Consider the following 21,979-nt stretch of genomic DNA (forward strand, 5'->3'; position numbering starts at 1 on the left):
CAATTTTATAGCATTTGGGGAGGTGGCGAAATGCTATGTGCAGCCTGACTTAGTACATTTAACATGTTTTCAACCAATTTATATATAAAAAAAAAAAAAATGCAATATCACACAACATAACTAGAAATATCGACTGGCAAGGAAAAGGGTCTTAAACAAATAGGGAAAACTCAAGAAAGTTCCATAAATGGGGGGAAAATACTTTATCTCTTATATTGTTATTTTTACATTCAATATTCATAACTGCAAGAATAAAATTTTCCTACTTATTTATCCCTTTTTCTATCCATGTTTTCTCAAAACTGAACTAGTAGGCAGTCCAGGAAAATATTTTTTAGATTTGAGTAGAATGGCAATGTGATTCACATTTTCTTTAAATACTTAAATTTTTTATTGTTATAAAACTAAACAAACTAAATCAATCGCGACAATCCATAGAGAGCCAAGGTCTACTGTGCCCATCTCAGTTTTCATGACCTTGAGGCTCCGTGGTGCAGGAGCAGATGTTCCGGTCAGGTGGTCAGTCGAACGTGGAACCCCCTGTGTTTAGTTCCCAAGCATGCTTGGTACTCATTTATTGACTGACCCACTGAAGTGATGAAAGGCTGAGCCAACCTTGCCCGGCACGAGGATCGAACCCAGGACCTGTGGCACGGGAGCACGAAAAGCTACCACTTGGCCACCAGGCGTATTTTTTAATGTTATATATCTGCTTTATCCATGTATATTATTATTAATTACATTAGAAACCAACTCAGCAATAACAAAATTTTGCATTGAATTATTTCTCTAATTCTTATATATTATTAACAACTTTTTTTAGCTTTATTTATCTTCACTATGTATATTCCTGACTTTTTCAGAATCTCCATTTTAGTTTCATTTTTTATTTCTATTTCTCTGACCCTGTCAGGATCTTCCTGATCTGCAGGAATCTCATACCAATCATCCAATTCTTCCTCCGTAACCTTCAATACCTCTTTCAACAACAATCCATCAATTTGTTCTTCTAAAATGCTAGACGCTGATGATAGTTTCTGGTTTCTTGGAACTTTCTTAACATTATTTGGCTTTTTTATCTTTTCTTTTAATTTTGGTACACATTTTTGCCAAGTGCCACTGGAAATTTGTGTAGAACTTTTTCTAGACATTATGAGATACATAAAAGTATAAAATGGTCTTCTTGAATGTTTCAAATTATTTTTGTTAACTGAGTGCTTTTGATGAAGAAATGATTGGCACTGTTGAAAATATTGGTATTTTTTCATTTCATCTTTTATCGTTTTATAAAATCCTCCTCCTGCAAAATCCAGAAAAAAAATCCAGGAATTCAGTTTCATCCTGTTAGCAACATTCTGAAAAAGCAAAATACAAGTATTTTATCACATTGTGACTAAAATAAATAAAAGCCATATCAGAAACCAAAACTTGTATATAACATGTAAAAATTTACTTATTAATAGTTTTCATATATACAGGGCTGTCCTTGTCCTTTAGGGAGCTTCAAATTAAATCCACTAAAAACGGAAATTGATAAGTAATGCAGCGTTAGACATTTACAGATCGAAGTATACTAAATTATGAACTTATTGCGACCGGCAAGATAGATTTATATCTCCAAAGGGTCCATCCACAAGGGTCCATATCACTTGTGAAGAGGATTCATGAAATTGTGACAAGGGGTAAGAGGGGGTCACAAGAAGTGTCATATAATTCATTCTGATTAAATAAAAAAAAATTAAGTCAGAAAATAAGATATTTTTATATTACTTGTATTTATAGTTTCTTAATCAAAATAGGTACATATCTTCCAAATGCTTCCAAATATTAAAACGCATAGTTAAACTTTAAAAATAAATTATGAAATCTGTTCTATTTCATGTTTTTTTTCTTCGTTTTTCTGTACTGCTAGCATTTAATTATGTGATATAGCATGCGTGACTTTGGAAAAGAGAGGATATGATGGAAATGTGGCATTTGTGATAAAGTAGTAAAAAATATTGAAAAGTTTAGCATCATTTATGAATGGTGCCACAAATCTAATCTGAAAACTAAATAATTCTGAATACATAATAAATTTTTATATTTTAGGCACATAATGCTGTACACTCATATGTTTAAAAAAAAAAATTACATGTAACTTTTGAAACAAACAAAATGAATTTCAGTAAACAATTAAAAGCTAATCCGAAGTATTACTTGATAAATGATTTCTAATTGCATCTGCAAATATTTTTTTTTAATTTTATGTTTTTTTTAAAAATAACATATATTAAGTAAGTAATATAATTAATACATTTATATACTAAATGATCCCTTTTCCAGGATTTAAGCTAGTTCGGAAAATAGATTTTTCTGGATAATAGGTCTCTAAGAGAAACAAACATTTTCATTTAATAAAAAAGACGATTATTAACATCAATTTCAATCAACTAAGAATTAATTCACTTGAATGCACTACTTTTGCAGCTTTTATTATATATTTCCACATGTTTTTTAAAATCTTGATATATCTGCAGTTAATCTTCGTGGTTTCGCCGATTATATATATATTTTTTTTGTAGTTATTAAAACTGAATTTCACTTGGTTTTTAAAATGTCAATGTTTTATTATGCTATGATTTCATTCGCATTTTCAACTGTTTGAGATTTCCATATAGTTTTTAAAATTTTGATTTCATTTCTATTATAATATTATCTATATTCTATTATAGATCCTTGAAATCTGAATCGCATTTTTGAATAATAACTTAAACTTACTTAATTTGATCTGCTTTAGTCGTGACAATTTCATCTAAAATACGCAATTTTTTCAGAATGTGATATTTTTGCATACTCTGAAATTGAGCGTGTGATTCGTGGCGGTAGTAATCTTTTTATGCAAGATGTGCGAAAAAAAGTTACACTTTTTTTTTCTTTTCTTCGTGTAATGAAATGTTGAATTTCATTTCAGCGATATCCTGATTTCTTTGCAAATTGCAGCAGAAATCTGATTAGAATCGAACAAAAATCATGAAGTGGAAAAGCGGAAGATTCTTATCCATACATACTATTTTTTTTAACTAGTGGCAAATGTGTATAAAAATAATGAAAAGTTTTGTTTATTTCGATTATTAAAAAGTGTCCAGAAAAAGAGACTCTTTCAGTAAACAGACATCCGGATATAGAACTTAGTAAAATACATATATACTTGGTAAAAAATATTAAAAAATTTAACCTGCAATATAAGTTGTTTTCAAATTGGGAAAATAATTGTAGTATGAGATTATATAGTTTTTAAAAATATTTAAATACAGATCTTTTATACTTTTTCTAATATTTTATACAACTAATTATGATAATACATCAGATATGGTAAAAGGACTTTCCACTATAAAGTTTTGCTTAATCAACCAAACATAGAACGTTTTAAATGGCATCTTTTTTAAGTCTTTATTGGTAAACAAATAATGCCATTTATAAATTTTTAATGATTTTCATATCTCCACCTGCCTTAAAAAAGTCAGTATAATTTTGGTCATTAACATGCAATAGCATGCTTGAAACTAGAAAAAAAAGTAAACACAGGATCAACTTGAAGGGTATAACTACCTCCCAGCAATTCTCTATTTTTTTTTTTTTTTTTGCAGGTTTAGAAAAAAGAAGAAAAACCTTTTATCGCATTGGTAAAGGTAGCTGGTGCAATATCTCCATAATTTCTAATTGTATAGTTTAAAAAAAGTCTAGGGTAACTAACATTTCACCAATTTATTAACAGTGGTATTTAGTAATGAAAAAACTGAAATTTTTACTAAATATATTTTTAAGCTTTTTAGAATGTAATTAAAGCATTCAGCAAAATTATAAAACATGACAGAATAGATTTTTTCATTTCCTGTAACTAATTTTGAGACAAACATTTTAGGACTTATGTTTTAGGCAACTATATTTTATGTTCCCTTATAACCAATTTCTTTAAAATACTATTTTTTCATAAATAATGATTAATAATATTTTCATTATATGAAAGTGTCTCTCAAAAAGTGTTAAAAATGAAAGTGTGAAAAAAATAGGTGAAATTTGACACTTTCAAAAAAAGTATGTCAATAAATTATTAAAACAACTCATATTTTTCAAAAATTAGAAAAAATTCTTTGGAAAGGATAAAGAGCTACACAATCATACCAATACAATATTACAAGATCTAATTAATTTTTACAAGGAGTCATTGGCAGTGAGGTAGATGAGTGCACAACATTCTTAATTATAGTAGGTATTATTTATTTTAAAAAAATTCTATCCATTTTACCTTTTCAATTGCCTTGTGGCCTTTTCAATTAAATTGGAAATTTACCAATAGTGAAAGCTTCAGAATTAATGCTTATTAGCGTATCCAAAAATGTTGTACCAATTATAACTAGTGGAAGATTTATTCAAAATCTAGATGCTAAGGGATTTAAAAGAAGAAATTATTTAACATTTGAAGAATAAAATTATATAACTTTATTAGATTATCTTTTTTAATATTTGAGTTACTCTATATGAAAACTTTATTACCGGAGTTGAACAGCCGACCCGATTTTGAGTTTATGGCTAATAATGTTCAACTCCGTAGCCTTGCAATTTTGAATCCAATTTAAAAAAACAAAGTAACTCGAGGATCAAGTATTTTGGGAAATTTTGCACTCCTAGAGAATGTTTTGATGGAACTGACTGACATTTAAGAGGCGTTACATGGAGAACTATACCATGAAAACCTCCCATGGTTAGTCTGAAGGCAAGAGGATTATTACCCATGATCCGACTACCACTAAGGATATTTTACGTCAGCACGATGCGAAACGGGAGCAGAATCAAATCAACGAATCGTTGGGAGGCGAAAGCTCTATTCCTTGAGCCACAACGGCTCTCTTTGATAATTTAAGCTATTTGTATAAATCAAGTAACGAATCTATCTTAAAAAATTTATTGCATTAAAATCTTTAAAATTTCTACAAACCTTTAACAGCCTTACATCTTCCTTTTTCTCATAATCAACTTCATTCAGGTTAAGAGCCGAAAGAAATTTCACCATAGTCAGAATATCAGCTTTTTGTACAGCTTTTAAAACATCTTCAGTCCACTTCTTAGTTACATCTGCTTGAACAAATCTCATTCGCACATCAACTATATCTTTATAAAATTTTTTTAGCTTCTTTACTAATAAAAAAATCCATCTTTCCCACTCATTACAAACATCAATAACAGTAAAATATAATTTGATAGAATACTTGTTCTCCTCGTTACTGTTACTTCTTAAAAAGTCAGAAATAACTTTGGTAACAGCCAGTAACTCTGTTCCTGCACCCCCACCAAAACAGCATATTCGTAAAGTATTCATTTTTTTCAATTGATTGAATAAATTAGAATCACAGTTATAAACATTTAGAAAATGTTCGTAAGTAGAAAAAGAATTTATAACAGAGTATTTAAGTAAGTAGGCACAGCGAATTGCTTCATCATCAAACTTGATGTCTGATTTCACAATTTTTTCTTCATTTTCATTGAAAGTAAGGAAACTTGTAGATTTCACTTGATTTAAAAATTCTTTGTTTTCTAAATCAAAGTTGAACACAAGAGGCGCTAATGCATTATAAAAGTTGTAAAAGTCAGTCTGGATTTCGAAAGATTCGAGAAACTTAAAGTGTTCACTCATATTTTTCTAAATAATAGATCAAAACAAAAAAAAAAATTTTTTTTGCAACAAGAATTGTTAACATTTACCTAGGTCATGTAATTTCATTAGCTATTTCTAGAAATTACTCAAAGACATAATGTTGTCAATATTAATTTCAGGAAAAGTCCCTTTTTTAGATAAGGTGATAAAGATATCAGTTCTTATCACATTTATCTAATTCAATTATTATGTAACCCTGTGAAACCAAAACAGATTAAAACAAGAAGTAATTTTGAAATTATTCAAATTAAATATTTATAAATTCTCATGCTCTTCTTTTTTGTTTTACTCTGAAAAAAAAAAAAAACTTCTATTTTGCTTTAACCAAACTCAATAGAATCTGATAAATTTCAAGAATGAATTTTTAACCTTGTACCCCAAAATACATTTTAGTGCTTGGCCCGTAAATATTTCAGAAATTTAAATGAACATTTCATTAGAATATTTATGTATACTTTGTTAAATAGAGAAGATATATTATTATTTTTATTTCTCTTAAAAAAATATTATTACTCTTGTTAACATTCGTAGTTTTTTTTTTTAAATCAATTATTATTATTCTTAGTAAAAGAAAGAAAAAATTATTTTTTGAGGGGGAGATGAAGGTGAAAAAATAAACGTACAATTAAAAATAACATAATTTGTTTTATAACCAAAATATGAAGAAATACAAAATTTGCTAAGAATCAAAAAATAAAATTTTTATAAAATAATAAAATATTAATAATTTTAATTAGTAGAATTTATTTTTAAAAAATTTGTTTTATCGGATTTATGAGTTTATTTTCTTCTAAGTTACATATAGTACTTAAGTAAAATTGCATATACTACTACAAATGTTTTTTAAGCTTAAATAAAAACTGGTCTGGGGATCTTTGAATGAAAACTTAATCACACTGTCCCATATTTAATAGATTTCTCAATCATTATGAAAATGATTATTGCCAAAGTAGTTATTAGATTTAAATACATATTTTTTTAAAATGCACCATTGAAAAAAAAAAAAGGGTTCCCAAATGGTGTTACGTAAAATCCTAGGGTTCCATGGAAGAGTTACAGGGGTTCCGAGAGTTTGGATATTTTTTTTTAACCATTTCTTTAAATTTTTTTTTATTATACCTGTAATATATTTAGATGCAACCAATAATCTTATTCATTTAATATTTTTATTACCTTAATGCGATTGTTGAAAGTTATATGGCATTGAAAAAAATAACTTTTTGTTTTAAAAGAAAGCAGATCTTTTCTAATAACAATATATTAAATACATTATATGTATACAGTACGCCAAAGAAAAAAAAAACGGACCCCTTATTATTTTATTTAATAATGGTCGAAAAAATTTTGTATTGCGAAGTATACAATTTTTTGCATCATTTTAAAGATTTCAATTTTTAATAGCAAAATTTGAGCGAATCGGTCGAATAATTCCTGGGAAATCGAATTTTGAATATCTGAATTTTTCAAGTCAGATATTTAAAATTTGATTTCTCAGGAACTAATCAACCGATTTTGCATTGTAAAATTATATTCTTTAAAATGATGCAAAATTTATATACCTTACAATTCATTATTTTTTCGAATGCTATTAAATAAAATAATAAATATTTACATTCAAAAAAGTGGTTTTTGCAGGGAATTATCTTTGAATAAATGAATTTCATTATTGTGTGTAAAAAATTGCAAATTCTCTTTCTTCTTCATTACTAATTTAAAATGTAGAAAAAGTGAGTTCAGACAAACCTAAAGTAAGCCGTCCAGTTTTTTGAAATACTGAAAAGAAAATTTTAAAATAAACAAATGAAAATAAATTATGAGATTGTTTTATGAAAATAAATTATGATTAACTTAGTTCTCTTCTAATAAAATTTTTTTGTATTTTAATATTTTGACGTATTTTTTTTCTTCCAACAATTGAAACTTCATGACTTACTATAGGTTTGCCTGAATACTTTTTCTTTCTTTTCAATTAGTAATGAAGGATACAGATTTTGGTATGGCGTCCTCTTAATAAGTTCTCGACATATAGAGCAAACGCAAAAAGTATAATTAATATTAAGGGATCCAAACTATTTGGACTATATTTCCTAGATTGCGACTAACTTTCTATATTTTGGGGCTCAGAAATCCGAATCCGTCGAGAGAAAAAAATGTTTATTCAAAGATCTGTTATTGTAACTTAAAATATCGTCTGCTTTGATTAATTAGCATATTTGAGGTCACCCCTTTGAGAAATTAAAATTGAGTTTTAGAACGTGAAGATCTGATCATTAGATCAAAAATTAATTAGGGTGTTTTTTTTTACATAAACTTAAAAAAAAAAATACCCTAATGCACTTTTCAAATCAAAATTAAAAGAATCAAATTCATTTAAAATACGTTTTTATAATAGCTATTTTCAACTTTATAATCTTTACAGTTTTTATTTCAAGGAAAAACATAATTTGGCTTATTTTTAATTTATGCATTCCATAAATAGACCACATTTAGTTCTGGGGCTGCAAATTCAACTGTGGAACATTAAATCTATTTTTAAATTATCAATGATAAAACTTAATTTCTTGTTTTTAATATTTTCAAAGGAGAGTAGTCTTTTATTGGCTCACAACCGTAAAAAATTGGGAACCGCTGTGCCAGATAATTTGATACAGCACCCCCCAGAAGTTGTCATAGATCTAGGGACATAGGCTGAATTAAATGCTATATTCTTCTTTTTTTTTTAATCAATGTGTAAAGTTGATTGTCACCACACTTTTTAAACAAATTAATTTATATACATGATAAAACCAATGTCTCATGCAAAAAAATTAAAAATTATTTTCTTAAATATTTCAGAAAATTAAAAAAATTCTTAATATCAAAAACACGAAATTAGTAATAAAATTACTAGGTACTAAAATAAAAAATTTTGCAAAATGCTTTAAACACTTAATACACAACTCTAGCAGAGTTTATTATTTTGGATTTTATTGCATAAAAACTCATTGAAGTGTTTTCATGATTTATTTAAATTTGTGACAGTTAAAAGGCAATGAAATTATCTTTTGGTTAATAAGTTTTATGATGTGTATGTAGGATATTAAAACTTAAAAGCAATTATTTAAAATCTTTCTAGTGACTTAACCATAACTTTTTGTCAGCTTGTTGAAGCTAGAGTATATAATATTGCACTAATTAATATTTAATTTAAGTTTATCATTTTAGAGGAATATAACTACAATTACAGTTTTTTTGGAGTGCATTTTAAAAGACAAATACCATTAAAAATTAAACACATAAAAAATGAAATAAACATTTCATTAAATAACATCATTTATTAACTTCTTTAATAGTGGCAACTAATTTTTTTAAAAAAAAAGAATGAAAAATTACATATAGAATTTTTTATAATTCATGTAAGATCCTCATCAAATAAGATTCTTTTAGCTGTGCCACCTATGTCACTATCTTGAAATTTTCGTTTTTGAACGTCCCCTACAATTTCTTCCGTTGTGACAGTATTTCCAGTTGGCATGGGTAGTTGTGGAGATGGCGTTGGGGCTGGAGGATTGCTAAAGTATGGCATTTTGAGTGCTTCTGAACAGGTACATCGCTTCAATGGATTTAAAGCCAGCATCTTAGAAAGAACGACTATTAAATCATCACTAGCAGCAGTAAATATATCTCGAAAAGGAATTGGCGGGCTAGGTTTGAATTCAACAAAATGCGGCAGTGACGAGACATGAGGCCAATCTTCTTCATTCGGAGAGCCCATTACTTTGAAAATTTGGCTCAATTGATCAAGATCAGTTTCTCCAGGTAGAAAGGGAACTCTCAAAAGAAGTTCAGCGAGAATACAACCAACTGCCCAAATATCTGGCCCAGTTGAGTAAATACGGGCCCCAAATATTAACTCAGGAGCTCTGTACCAACGTGTTACAACCTGATGAGAATATATTTTATTAGGAGATCCATAATTTTTGGCCAAACCGAAATCACCTAATTTTAGAACACCTTCACTATTAATTAATAGATTATTTGGTTTTAGATCTCTGTGTAAAATCCAATTTGAATGTAAATATTCAAGACCTTGAAGTGTCATGATCATATAAGCTTTGATATGGCTTGGAGTAAGAATTATCATAGAATCCTTTATTACTATTTCCAAGTCAGTGTCCATAAAGTCAAACACTAATGAAATATTTGATTTACTACCAATGATGTTAAGTAAACCAATCACATTGGGATGTTTCAAATCTCGTAGGAATTTTATTTCTCGTATTGCAGTTCTGTTAACTCCATCTTTTGCTTCAGCTTTGCTTCCAACTTTAATCTTTTTAATTGCCACTATTTCCCCATTTACTAAATCTCTAGCCTTATAGACAGTTGCAAACTGGCCTTCACCTAAAAATGAGAGCTTCTCATATCGCTTAGCTTTGCCTTCCATTTTTTCTGAATCAGATCTAAAAAGATATGTTAAAAAATGTTTATAGATAGAACAATTTGAAATTAATAATATAAAAATGTATAAACGCATAACCATATGAGGATAATTAAAAACTTTATCAGCAAATTACAACAATTTTGCATATGAAAGTAACAGTTAAACTTTGTGGTTGTAATTTTGGACATCCAATTGTAAGCTAATTTCTTAAGAATTACAAGAGAAAAAATTTCATTTTAGTATATAATTCAGTGTGAAGCAATTTTCTAATGGAAACTATTAGTACTCTAAAATCAAGATGTTTTTTTTTTAAATAAAATTTGTATGGGTAAGTAAATTTAAAAAAAAAATTGCTATTATTTACAGAACTTACAAAAGTATCAAGACTAGCAACACAAATAAAAATTACTAGCAACACAAATAAAAATTACATTTTAATCTAGTAATTTTTACTAACATTTCAAACAATTAGCCACTCTAAAATCAATGTTTTTTTCCCCAGGAATATATAAAGTGATAAAGTAAAATTAATATAGTATTTTTTTTCTAACTTGAACTTAGATTGTTGAGTAATGCATTGCATGCATCCAAACAATTATTAAAAATTCAATTAAATTAAATAAAAATTATAAAATCCACAGGCCTGGTAGCAGAAACTTACCAGAGTAGCAATTAGGTGCTGCAGATTATTTTTTATTTCAAATTTGGGAAGAAGGGGGAGGAATGGCTGAAAAGTGGCAGTGAGGAAGTTAGAAAAAATTTCAGACCAAAGAAAGAGAATAATTTTTCTACAGTCCTAAATGAAAAAATAAGAGAACATTTTTTGCTTTCAAATCTGATGCAAAAAAGGCTGCTGTAAGAGTTGCAATTTGAGATTATTCTTTTTGAATATACTAAGTATTTCTGAACAGCCCAAAAACTTTTATACTAATTTGAAATTAAGATAGTGGTCAGCAGATATTTAGTTAATTAGAAATGTTTTTCAAAATCATTATTTTAACTAATTAGAATTTAATAAATTGAACAAAAAATGTTAGTATTTTTTGAATTTTCCCCCACTTGTTTTCAGACTGTATCAAGATTTTTTTTCTCTTTTTTCAAAGCGTAATTGTATAAAATTCTAACTGAAGTAATATACATTTTTTAACATTAACTTTTTTGTGCAAAATTTTTATATTAACCTTACAAATTTTTGCTACAATAGGCGCAATTATTACAATAGATAATCTTCAATTGACTGTTTTGTTGAAATTGCAGGTAAATTTGAATTTACCACAATTGTACATAATATTAATTCAAAGTGAATTTTGCTACCAGTACCATGGGTTAGACGGAGAGAAGGTTAATTAGATGTTATAAAATGATTTTCTGACTAAATTTTTTTCTTTAAAAAAAATATTTAAATAAAATAAGTATTAAGAGAGCGTATTTACCTCTAGTCAAGGTTTTAACTATTCATCAGGCTGCAGAAAAAAAAATTCCTGTATATTTATGACACTCAAGACTTTTAGTGAGAGTATCTAACCTAAAAGAAGAAAAAGTTTAAAAATTATTTTTGAATCATAATTTAAATTTAATACTATAAATGTCACAATACATGCATTACTTATAGAATATTAAATAAGTGGAAATAAATCAGAAGCAAATAAATTATGTTTATTAAATATTAAGTTCTATTAAATATTAGTTTCTATTAACTTAAAATAACTTAAGTAATTTATTACTGAATGTAAGAAAGAAATATTTACAATTCGGTATTTCCCATTGTCATTAGTTTATTGTACTATTGATAATTATTATTAAAAAAAATGCATAGTGCAAAAAGCAAGATTGCCATAAAATTTTTAATTTCTCACATGCTACTAAATACACTATCAAAATTTTATTATAAGAATTTTGTGCATATTTTAAGCAGGTTATCAGAATATTAATGCAATAAACAAATTTAGATTTTTTTTATAAATAAATGTGATCACACTGCAATAAAATAACACCAGAAATGTTTAAAAAAATAAAAGTTCAACATAAAAATAGATTTTGATATTTAATTTCTCAAGCAAAATATTTCATGCAATTAACTGTTGCAATTTAGCCAAATCTTGCACCTAAAACTTTTTTTATAGTAATAATTTGACAAATTTCTATGCAGCAGTCAGGTGGTTGAGCGAATGCGCAGCAACTGGCTCTGGGTTCAAACCCCACTTAAGGCATGGATGTTTCCCTCTGTTGTGTGATATGAGAATGTGGCCCACTCTATGAATGGGTTATCTGAAGCAGATTAATGTTGCTCTTCTCCATGACTTAGGTTCACAGGTGCTTACCAGTAATGATCGAGTGAGCAACACTTCCTGCATTTTTCTGAGGCTAAGAACATTAGTGCCTGCATTAAGAAAAAAAATAGGCAAAATTCTTTAAGCAGAAATAAATATTTCTTTAGCCAAACCTAATGTTATAAAATCAACAAGTGTCTAAAATCAACAATACTCCCAGACATATAAACAAGGCCAAGCAAATTTTTTGTTTTTCAGAATTTTGTCTTTTATGTTGCTAGCCTTGTCTTTTGTGTTCAAAGTTACTAACCTTGTAAGTAACTTTAGTTCTGATACAATAACAGATGAAATGGCTAACACTTGAGCTGACCTCCACATTTCCACTTCATATCAATGGGATGAAAAAGCTTCCTTTTAATATGTATATATTGTATTATATATTAATTATACTTTCATTAGGACTCAAAATCTCAAATTTGCCCTTTACTTAAAATATATAGATAACAGGATGAGCTTTTTAGTACGATCGCCCATAACAAACCTTTCTTTATAATAACTCTCCTGTTCGATTTTCCATACATGCAATATTATTTAAGCGCCCATTAGAATGTCTGCATTGAATCATTCGTTCCACAGAAGCCACCTAAAGTTAACCATATTTCTTAGAAAATTAATTTATAAATTAGTGTCAGAGATTTTTGTGTTTCCAAAAGAAAAGGCTTCAATTGACAATTAGTCACTTGACTTAAAGTTTCAAAGAAATGATTAAAATCACCATTACTTTTGATGACACCGCACGTGAAAGATCTTGAATTCCCTTTGCATGAAGGAAGGATAACAAGATCCCTTAGTTCTCATTGTAGATGGTCTTGATGTATTGTTAAAAATATAATAAATGAAATGAAAGTTGTACGATTGTGTGCAAAAATTTTATGGCAGGCTTCAATAGTTTTTAGAGATATGACGAAATGCGCAAAAAGTAAAATTACTATTATGGAGACCTAACTTTCAATTATCAAAACTATTGGAACTATATATTTTAGATTAGGACTACCCCCATAATTTGGGGTTCAGAATGTAAATTTGTTGAAAAAAAAAAACAACTTAAAGTTAAAGCGTATTTAAGGATCGACTCTAAAAATTCAAGTCATACTACTTGGAAAAATGATTAAAAAAATGTTAGAATTGTTCTTTTTCTTTTCTTCTCTGCATACTGTGCTAGTTCTTATGCTCTTTATTACATAGTGAAATCAAAATGTATTGTTCAGGTTCTGCAGAATGCATTTTTTTTTTAAATAAAAGTTTTTTAAAGGTCTTTTTATTCTGTGTTTCAACACTGAGAAAGGTTTATTATTATAGAACCAAAACTGTATAATATTTCATTCAATGAAGCATTATTGTGATTTTTCATATTGTTTAGCATCATTAACAAAATGTGCAATGCTTCCGAACTGATGAGACATACTGAATATTACATTCGATGATTGAAAAGGTCACATTCTATAAATTGGTTATGTATTCAACAGAATGCCTTGTAGTCACATTTTCTTTTTCTTCAGCGATACAGGCAGTCACAAGCCAAGCCTGTCCCCATAAGCCACCTCGACCTGACTCTTTCTGGAGCAATAGATAACCATCGGTTGATTCCGAGATCTCTCTCAACAGATTCAACACACCTGGTATGAGGGCTTTATCTTTTTCGTGTACCTTCTATTTTTGAAAAAGTCACTAATTTTATTCAGTTATATCTAAAAAGGTGTCCTAATCATCGAATCTGGCACCTTTGACAAGATCTGGTTCTTTAAATTTATTGAAAATTTCATAATTATATTGCATTCTACAGGCATCATTTTGCTTAACTGCACCAAAGATCTTCCGGAGTATTTTTCTCACAAAAATCAGCAACTTATTTTTTTTTTTTTTTCAGTTTTATTTATGGCCAGCACTTGCTGTCATACAAAACAGTTGGTCAAATAAAGGTTATGAACGAGCTAATTTTTGTATCAACATTGATAAACTCTGACTTGGAACTGGTTTCCCAACACATAAAAACATTTGTTAGCCATAAGTAACCTATTGTTAACTTCAAGTTTTATATTATTCGCATTACTGATAACAATTCCAGGGTATTTAAACTGCTTTACACATTTGAAAGTAAAATTATTAATTTTTAAAGAAGACAGGTCATACTATATCAGTAACATACATATGGGTATAATATATTAAATATTAAGACTAAAGAAAATAGATTACAATGCATATCTTTTCAGGTGTCTGTCTAGGTTTTTTTGAGAGGTACCTATTTTGTGAAAATTTAGACATAATTTGTGAAATTTAAAAATTATATTAAAAAATCAACACAAAAATATGGTAAAATTAGAAAATATTTTCAAAAATATTTAAATACTTTTCGAAAATATGTTAAAAGTATTTTGTGAAACTACCTCAAGTTTTTCCTAAAATTGAATTTGTGAAATTACAGTTTTTCTTAAAATTGAATTTGTAAAAGTATCGTTAACAGTAGTAAATTTGCTTTGGACAGACCCCTGCTTTTGCAAGTACAAAATTTAACTATGATACCCTATTTTGGTTGCCCTACAGGAAGTCATTTTCTTTTTAAAGGATACCAACAATTTGTTCTAAAATTTCTATTTACTTCATTTCTTTAAATTCAAATACAGTGCACTCCCGATTATCCGGGTTAATCACCGGGACAGGGAGCACGGAGAATCGAAAAACACGGATAATCCGAAAACTCTTTTAATTAGAGAAAAAATATCAGTACAAAAAATATAAAAATTACTGACATTTGCATGCTGTATAACATCCAACTAGGAATTTTCCTTTTAAAAAATTGTGTAATGCGTCTTCGTCATATGTTTTACGAACCGCAGTAATGTCACCGTAATCAAATCCTCCCATATAATCTAGTAAAATTTCCACAGACCAGCAGAAATAGAAATTGTATTTCCCTCATTTACTACATCTTCTGCATCAGTTACTATCATCACTATTTGATTTAACAACATAAGGATGTCTTCATCTGTCAAATACTGGAAGTCAGGCTCACATGCATCACTTTGAAATTTCTTCAAAATTTTCTTCGTCAAGAATTTCGAAACCTCAGATTTCTTTTGCTTGTTCGAGAATACTGTTATCATATTTTTCTTGAACATCTGAAGAAGATTGCTCATCAAGCGATATTATCTTTCTCCAAGATCGTGATAAAGTAGACAATTTTACCTTTGACCATGCTGCTGATATTCGATATACTTCAATCCACTAACGAATATTGCTTCCAAAAATTCGGTAGTGTTATAACTTCATGAATAAAATCTTTTTTAATCTTTAATATGTTTCTTTATATTTTTTGTGTGACTCCGGAATGAGCATGGATAATCGAGAGTGTACTGTATTCAATTTCACAGTAAAAAAATAGCATAAAGAAACTATTTAGGTGTTTAATTCTTAACCATCTTTAGAGCAGCAATCTTTTTACAAACTTCGAGTAAGTTGCCTCCCAGCAGCAAAACAGAGTAGTATTAAAACTTTTCCTTTCAAAAGCCAATTATTTTATAATAAATTAAACCCCTTTGAATAACTGTCTATCATACAATTTCTTGTGCTTATCAGTTAAAATTTGTAATTTTATATAAATTTATATGTTATTGAGGGAAAAAAATAAAGTTAATTTAATAATGATTTTTTAAATTGAAGAAATTCTCCACTCAGTAGTGATTTTCACAACTCTTGAAAAAAAAAAAAGTACATATGAAACATAGATGTCACTTCATAAGATCTTTATACATAAAAACCCTCACTTGGATAAAGAAACAAAATAACACTATTCTTTTGAAATATCTGCTAGTAACTTTTGACACCCTTAACCTTGATGAATCTAAAAATAACTTGCTGGAATGGGGAGCAATAAGATTTCTTTGCTTCCTGTTTTTATCAAATCCTTTTTTTATTGTTCTTAGAATTGATTAAGAAGTAGGGGGAAAAAATTATAGATCAGCTGCAAATAACAAAATTGGTAGTTAAGTAAAACTTTTGGTAGTTAAGTAAAAGTTTCTTTTAAGCTGATTATAACAAAAATTCTAAAAAACCATAATTTTTATTACCCAACCACAAGGATGCAAACTTGATCTAAAAAACTGCAATAATTATGGATAAATCGTAATGTTTGGCACTTCTATACAACAGAAATTATACCGAAGATACAATGGTGTAATTATTATTGTGAGACACGTGGTAAGTTTGTTTAGCATTTTGATTAAAGAAAATCCTATATTTATCTATACAAATAATATATTTTATTTCTGCAGATATTATTTTTTAAGAGAGTAAATTAAGCAAAGGTCAATAAGTCAATAAAAATCGAAAAAAAGGCAGCATTTTTTTAAAAATTCTTTCCAAAAATTAAACTGTTTCTAAACCCTGCTTATAACCCACACAACCAAGAAAACGAAATCTAGAATTACAAAGACTTTTATTTAATAATGCTCACATTCAAGCAGTATATAAATGATAATAAATACATCCTACTAACTGATAATTGACAGATAAACATATAAGCTTTTAAGAGTCACTTTAAAGCACACAAATAATTTGTTTAACAACACAAGATAACACAGAATGTCAACAGAAATATGAAAGTATAGCAATATTAAAACAAAGTTACAAGACAATACATATGAAAAAGCCAGGAGATTTATGTCATATAAATCATTAAAATATAATGAATCTCCAAGTCTCTTATCTAAATATACCAGAAATAAGAAATGTTACAAAATAACTAAGACAAACTATTCTTTCTGATTATAAAGGTGGAAAATTTCTAACTATATACACATTTCTGTTCAAGATAATTGTATCGCAAATTATGTTTTAAACATAATGAATGTTATCACAGGAGAGTGAACAGTCGCAAATTAAAGAGGTAAATTTGCGGACTAATTAACATAAATATTATAATGCAATTTTTTTTTATCTGCACATTATTTACGAAGTATAAAATAAAATCTTTGTTTGACTGTAGCATTTTTGTAAACATAAATTAATTCAGGAATAGTAACCTTCTGTTACTGAAATATATATAATACAAGGGCACCGATGTAAGTTGACCTATTACAACACTCTTATGGTCTTTTTATACAAGAGGACAAATTAATCAGGGATAATTGTGACACAAACTGTAAAACCCTGAAAATTTTAAGTGTAAAAACTCTATAAGATATCAATTCATCTATTCATAGTTAATACAATTATTTTATAATTAAATTACTTATCAATAAAGAATATCCCACTTTTATAGTATCTAATTTAAGAAAAAATGTAGTTCTTACATGAATCATGATATTGGATTTTAAGAACGCTTAAATACAAATAAGCGCATTATTGGAGTTTTGAATCGTGTAAATACGAATCGCGATGCACATGATTTTTAGATCCAGTGAATAGGAAAAGCGACGTCGGATTTTAAACCTGCTTGAATATGAATCACAATGTTTGATTTTTAAATCCTCATGACTGCAATTCACAATGAATAACTTTTAAATTAGTTAAATAGGAAAGTCAATGTTAGATATTAAAATCGCGTGAATATGAATTGCGATGTTTGATTTTTAAATCACATGACTGCGATTTACAATGAATAACTTTTAAATTAGTTAAATACGAAAATCGATGTTAGATATTAAAATCTCGTGAATATGAATCTCGATATTAGAAGATTCTGGTGTAAATTCAATCATTAAAATCAAAAATTATAATTGAGGAAGAGTTACGTGTTTGAAAACATCTCGTTAACGCGATTCAGCGAAGATTTCAAAATTGTAGAACTTAATTCTTACTCTTAACTTTAAAACTGTGGCGAAAATTTGGTTGTATTATAAGTTTTGATTAGTGGAAGTCCGCAAAACAATGGCCTTGAGATGCGCACAATTCTACGAAAAAATCACATGCCTTGCTACTGGTATCTAGACATGGAGGGATGTAACGAAAAACCCGAATTACAATCGCCCCTGCTTAATAAAGGAGAAAAAAAAACAGCTAAACAAATATTTACATATTGGCAGTTCAAAATTTGTTATTGTACATATTACCTACTTAAAACACAGAAAAGTTACCTTTCTATAGATGACATTCAACTTTAAATGAAAAATCAATAAATCCACCAAACAAATCTACATCTACACATTTTCCAACAAATATTTCACATCTTTTAAAAACTAATAAAATTTTTAGGATTTGTTTGAGATCTGTTAACAATTTGTTAGGATTGTAATTAGTTATGAGAAAAAATTTCCCGTAAAATAATTCATAAAATTAAACACAAACATCATTTAAAATTGAGCCTGGATTACCAAAATGATATCGTAAATTGAACTACGTAGAATATGATTGCCTTGAATACATAAGAATACTTTAAACGCAAATCTAGGACTATGAAAGAACAAAATCTAAAAATTAAAAGTATTATTATTGTTTTTTCACAAGTTACATTTGGCCTAATAACAAATGGTAGCTTTATTCTCCTGCAGCTAGTTATTTTATATTCAATAAAAATTTGAATTACCTTTATATATTTTGTTCAATCCTTAGTTTGGAGCCATGATGGCTCAGGGGACAAAGCGTTCGCCTTCGAATGAGGGGAACCGGGTTCGAATCTCGGCAATGGCTGGTTGATACGAAATCTGTGCATGCTGCTTCACAATGCTGACAGAAAATATCCTAATAGGTAAACGGATCATGGGTTAGAGCCCTTACCGTCAGGCTAACAGTGGGAGGTTTTCCTCTATATGTAAGGCAAATGCTGATTAGTTTCATCAAAAGTTCGCCACAAAAGGCAAATTTCTCCAATACTTGATTCAGGAGTTCCCTTGTTTTATCTTTTGGATTGGGTTCAAAATTACAAGGCTACTGAATTGAACATTAGTAGTTGTAAACCCAAAATATTGGGTCAGCTATTCAATGACGGTTATAAAATGAAATTTTTTTTTGACTTTAACTTTTGAAACTCTGGGACATTTATTCGAAAAATAAAGAAAAAATAAACTAATACAGTTACTTTTTGTACTTTAAAAAACAAATAGATAAATAAAACAAACAATTTAATCAAATAATTTGATTAACCAAAAATTATTTTAAAAATGCAGAAAAGCCACCATGACAAATGGTAAAATTTTTTAGATCAAACAGGAACAATGTTAATAAGGATTCTTAAAGCTTATGAGACACATACCTTCACATAATTAAAAATTTTAATAGATTAAAATTCTTAAAACTCAAATTTAGTATAAATATATGCAGCTTAATACATTATTATTATAAAATTTGATCAAATATAAATAAATATTGGTACATTATTCAAAAAAAAAAAAAAAAAGATTTTGCACTGCAGCCATTAGTAACTTAAATTGTAGGTGCATGATTATTTAAATAATTAGGAAAAAGAATTCCATTTTTAATGCTATGTGGCTACTTTGAAGGCATTACAAATTCTACAGCTAAAATGCTGGCCCCTCCTTAATATAAATATTACATAAAATATTATGTAAACCTTGTACAGTTTTATGCATATTTAAATCCTTATGAATATGGTTGTAAAGAAATACAAAATACTGGATTTTAAAAAGGATGAAATTTTGACAAATTTGTGAGCTTCTCATCAATTAAATCGAGAAAATTGCTTGTTTCTCACATCATGTCATTTCTCTTTAGAATTGCAATTTTGTCTAAATAAATCTAATTTTGATAAAACTAATCCCCATTAGTTGAAATAGTATCGAAACTAAAAAAAAAAATGTTTCTTCATTAAAGCAAAACATTTCTTTAAGAAGTTATCGGCCAAAAGAAATCATTGAATTGAAAAATTACTTTTACAAATGAATGAGAGAAAAACATAACATAACTAAAATTTTCTAAATTCTTTATTTTTCTTTTAAAATATTAATGCGTAATAGCAATTTTTTTTGTTGCAAAATATACCACATGCTAATTTTAAAGCAAAAAGCTAATTTTATGATCCGATAAACATGTAAACTATGAACTGTATGATTCAAAAAGTCTGTGCAAACTTTTTAACAATCTGGTTCATAGTTTAAACTGTATAATTAATGCTTGTTTACATTATAAAGACAGTAGCAATTCAGAACACTCTCAATTGAATTAAGAGTTAAATTTGCACATTTATTCTGCTTGTGCAAGAAGATAAAATGATTATTCAGAATCAGATTGTTCTGCATTCTGAGCTTTTCTTAATGATGAAAAAATTAAACTATGATCTGGAAGCATGCCATGCTCCAACAAGTAATTCTCTATATCTGAAGTCACAAATTCATCACCCAATTCATCTGTCACACGAATAAAATTACCCATAAGACCCCCATTTTTATAAATTAATATTGCAGGCACACCTCTACGCTCAAAATGTCTACTCAGTCCTGCTACAGTAACCTCTACACAACAAAACTTCACCTCTGGATATTCAGCAGCAAGTTCATGAAAACATTCATACATCAGCTTGCAACTTTTATCACCGTTATTGTATATATAGATGACAACAGTGGTAGTTTTATCAGCACGATCAACAGCATCCAGATACTCTTCACCAGTTTTGATTTCAAAAACAGATCCATACTTTGACTGCCCACCGTGCTGTTCCATCATCTGTAACATGTGCATTTGTTTGAATTCTTCCAAGATTTTATCATCTAAAAGCTCTCGTAGTTCAGCATCCACATCTTCATGTTGTTGTTTTTCATTTTCTTCATCTTTAGCAGATTGGCAAGTTAATGACATTTTTTTCATAAGAGCTAATTTTTCTTGCTCTTGTTCTTCTCGGCGTTCTGTTTCCAACTGTTTATATCTTTGCCAATCTTTAATGACACCTTTTGGACCGGTGTTTGTTGATGAACCCTCCCATTTGTCAAGGTTCTGAGAAGGAATGAATTTAGGTTGTGGTTCTTTAGCGTGCGATAAATCGTCGGAATCATCATCATTACCTTCATCTTCACTGCTACTGCAATAGTAGTGTGTTTTCTCACCCAATAATTTATCATCCAGAGTTGTCATGCTTTAAGAGAAAAAGCTTGTTTGAGAATATTTACCTACCCAAATTTACTTTTGCCGAAATAAAGAGGTACAAAAAACCCAATAAATACTAACCTTTCACGATTTAAGTAATTGTGACAATAATTTCTCCAGCAGAATCAAATGTTTTGCAATACGAAAGAAAACAACAATACAAACACAGAAAAATTGGATTCAGTACTTCCGAGATTTTTTGGGGGGGTTTTAGTTCAAAATCATGTTCTTAAAATTCGGAATGAACTGTTTGGAGTCTTAAAAGACATTTATGTTAAAATTCAAAAAAATGAAAACTGAAAAAACTCTTTTTGAGCAGATTTAAAAGTGTTAAAATTCGAGTCGATAAAAAGCCCTGGCCACCAGAATAAGTAAAAATCGATAAAAAGTGCTAATCGATTAAAATTTAGCAATTTTAATATTAAATGCATAAATGGATATCATTCTGTTTGCTAAAAATCATAAAAATTATATTGTTATCGAAAATAATAATACATTATG

At 28.3% G+C, this 21,979-nt stretch overlaps 2 protein-coding genes across 5 annotated transcripts; both read right to left on the minus strand.

Moving 5' to 3' along the window:
- Positions 1-660: 660 nt before the first annotated feature.
- Positions 661-5,794, minus strand: LOC107436368 (uncharacterized). The gene is made up of 2 exons (XM_016048063.3): positions 4,979-5,794; positions 661-1,355 (listed from the first exon to the last, which is right to left on the minus strand). The coding sequence occupies exons 1-2, from the start codon at positions 5,672-5,674 to the stop codon at positions 807-809; spliced, it is 1,245 nt and encodes a 414-aa protein (XP_015903549.1). The 5' UTR covers positions 5,675-5,794; the 3' UTR covers positions 661-806.
- Positions 5,795-8,989: 3,195 nt separating this feature from the next.
- LOC107436367 (Cyclin-dependent kinase 7) lies at positions 8,990-21,822 on the minus strand. 4 transcript variants are annotated; one of them, XM_016048059.3, is made up of 3 exons: positions 21,560-21,822; positions 11,552-11,643; positions 8,990-10,137 (listed from the first exon to the last, which is right to left on the minus strand). In XM_016048059.3, exon 3 carries the CDS (start codon positions 10,119-10,121, stop codon positions 9,087-9,089), a length of 1,035 nt encoding a protein of 344 aa, XP_015903545.1. In that variant the 5' UTR covers positions 10,122-10,137; positions 11,552-11,643; positions 21,560-21,822; the 3' UTR covers positions 8,990-9,086. The 4 variants fall into 4 exon arrangements, with proteins under 4 accessions (XP_015903545.1, XP_015903546.1, XP_015903547.1 ...); XM_016048060.3 differs by lacking the exon at positions 11,552-11,643 and having other exon boundaries at positions 21,560-21,690; XM_016048061.3 differs by lacking the exons at positions 8,990-10,137; positions 11,552-11,643 and adding an exon at positions 20,078-21,467.
- Positions 21,823-21,979: the final 157 nt, after the last annotated feature.

This window comes from Parasteatoda tepidariorum, chromosome 6 (assembly GCF_043381705.1).
Source record: "Parasteatoda tepidariorum isolate YZ-2023 chromosome 6, CAS_Ptep_4.0, whole genome shotgun sequence".
NCBI classification, from domain to species: Eukaryota; Metazoa; Arthropoda; class Arachnida; order Araneae; family Theridiidae; genus Parasteatoda; species Parasteatoda tepidariorum.

Excerpts from the sequence above, each read along its gene's own strand:
- LOC107436368 (XM_016048063.3), bottom strand. The coding sequence starts at position 5,674 with ATGAGTGAACACTTTAAGTTTCTCGAATCTTTCGAAATCCAGACTGAC. Across the intron at positions 1,356-4,978 it reads AAGATGTAAGGCTGTTAAAG|AATGTTGCTAACAGGATGAA; the intron begins GTTTGTAGAAAT and ends TTGCTTTTTCAG.
- LOC107436367 (XM_016048059.3), bottom strand. The coding sequence starts at position 10,121 with ATGGAAGGCAAAGCTAAGCGATATGAGAAGCTCTCATTTTTAGGTGAA.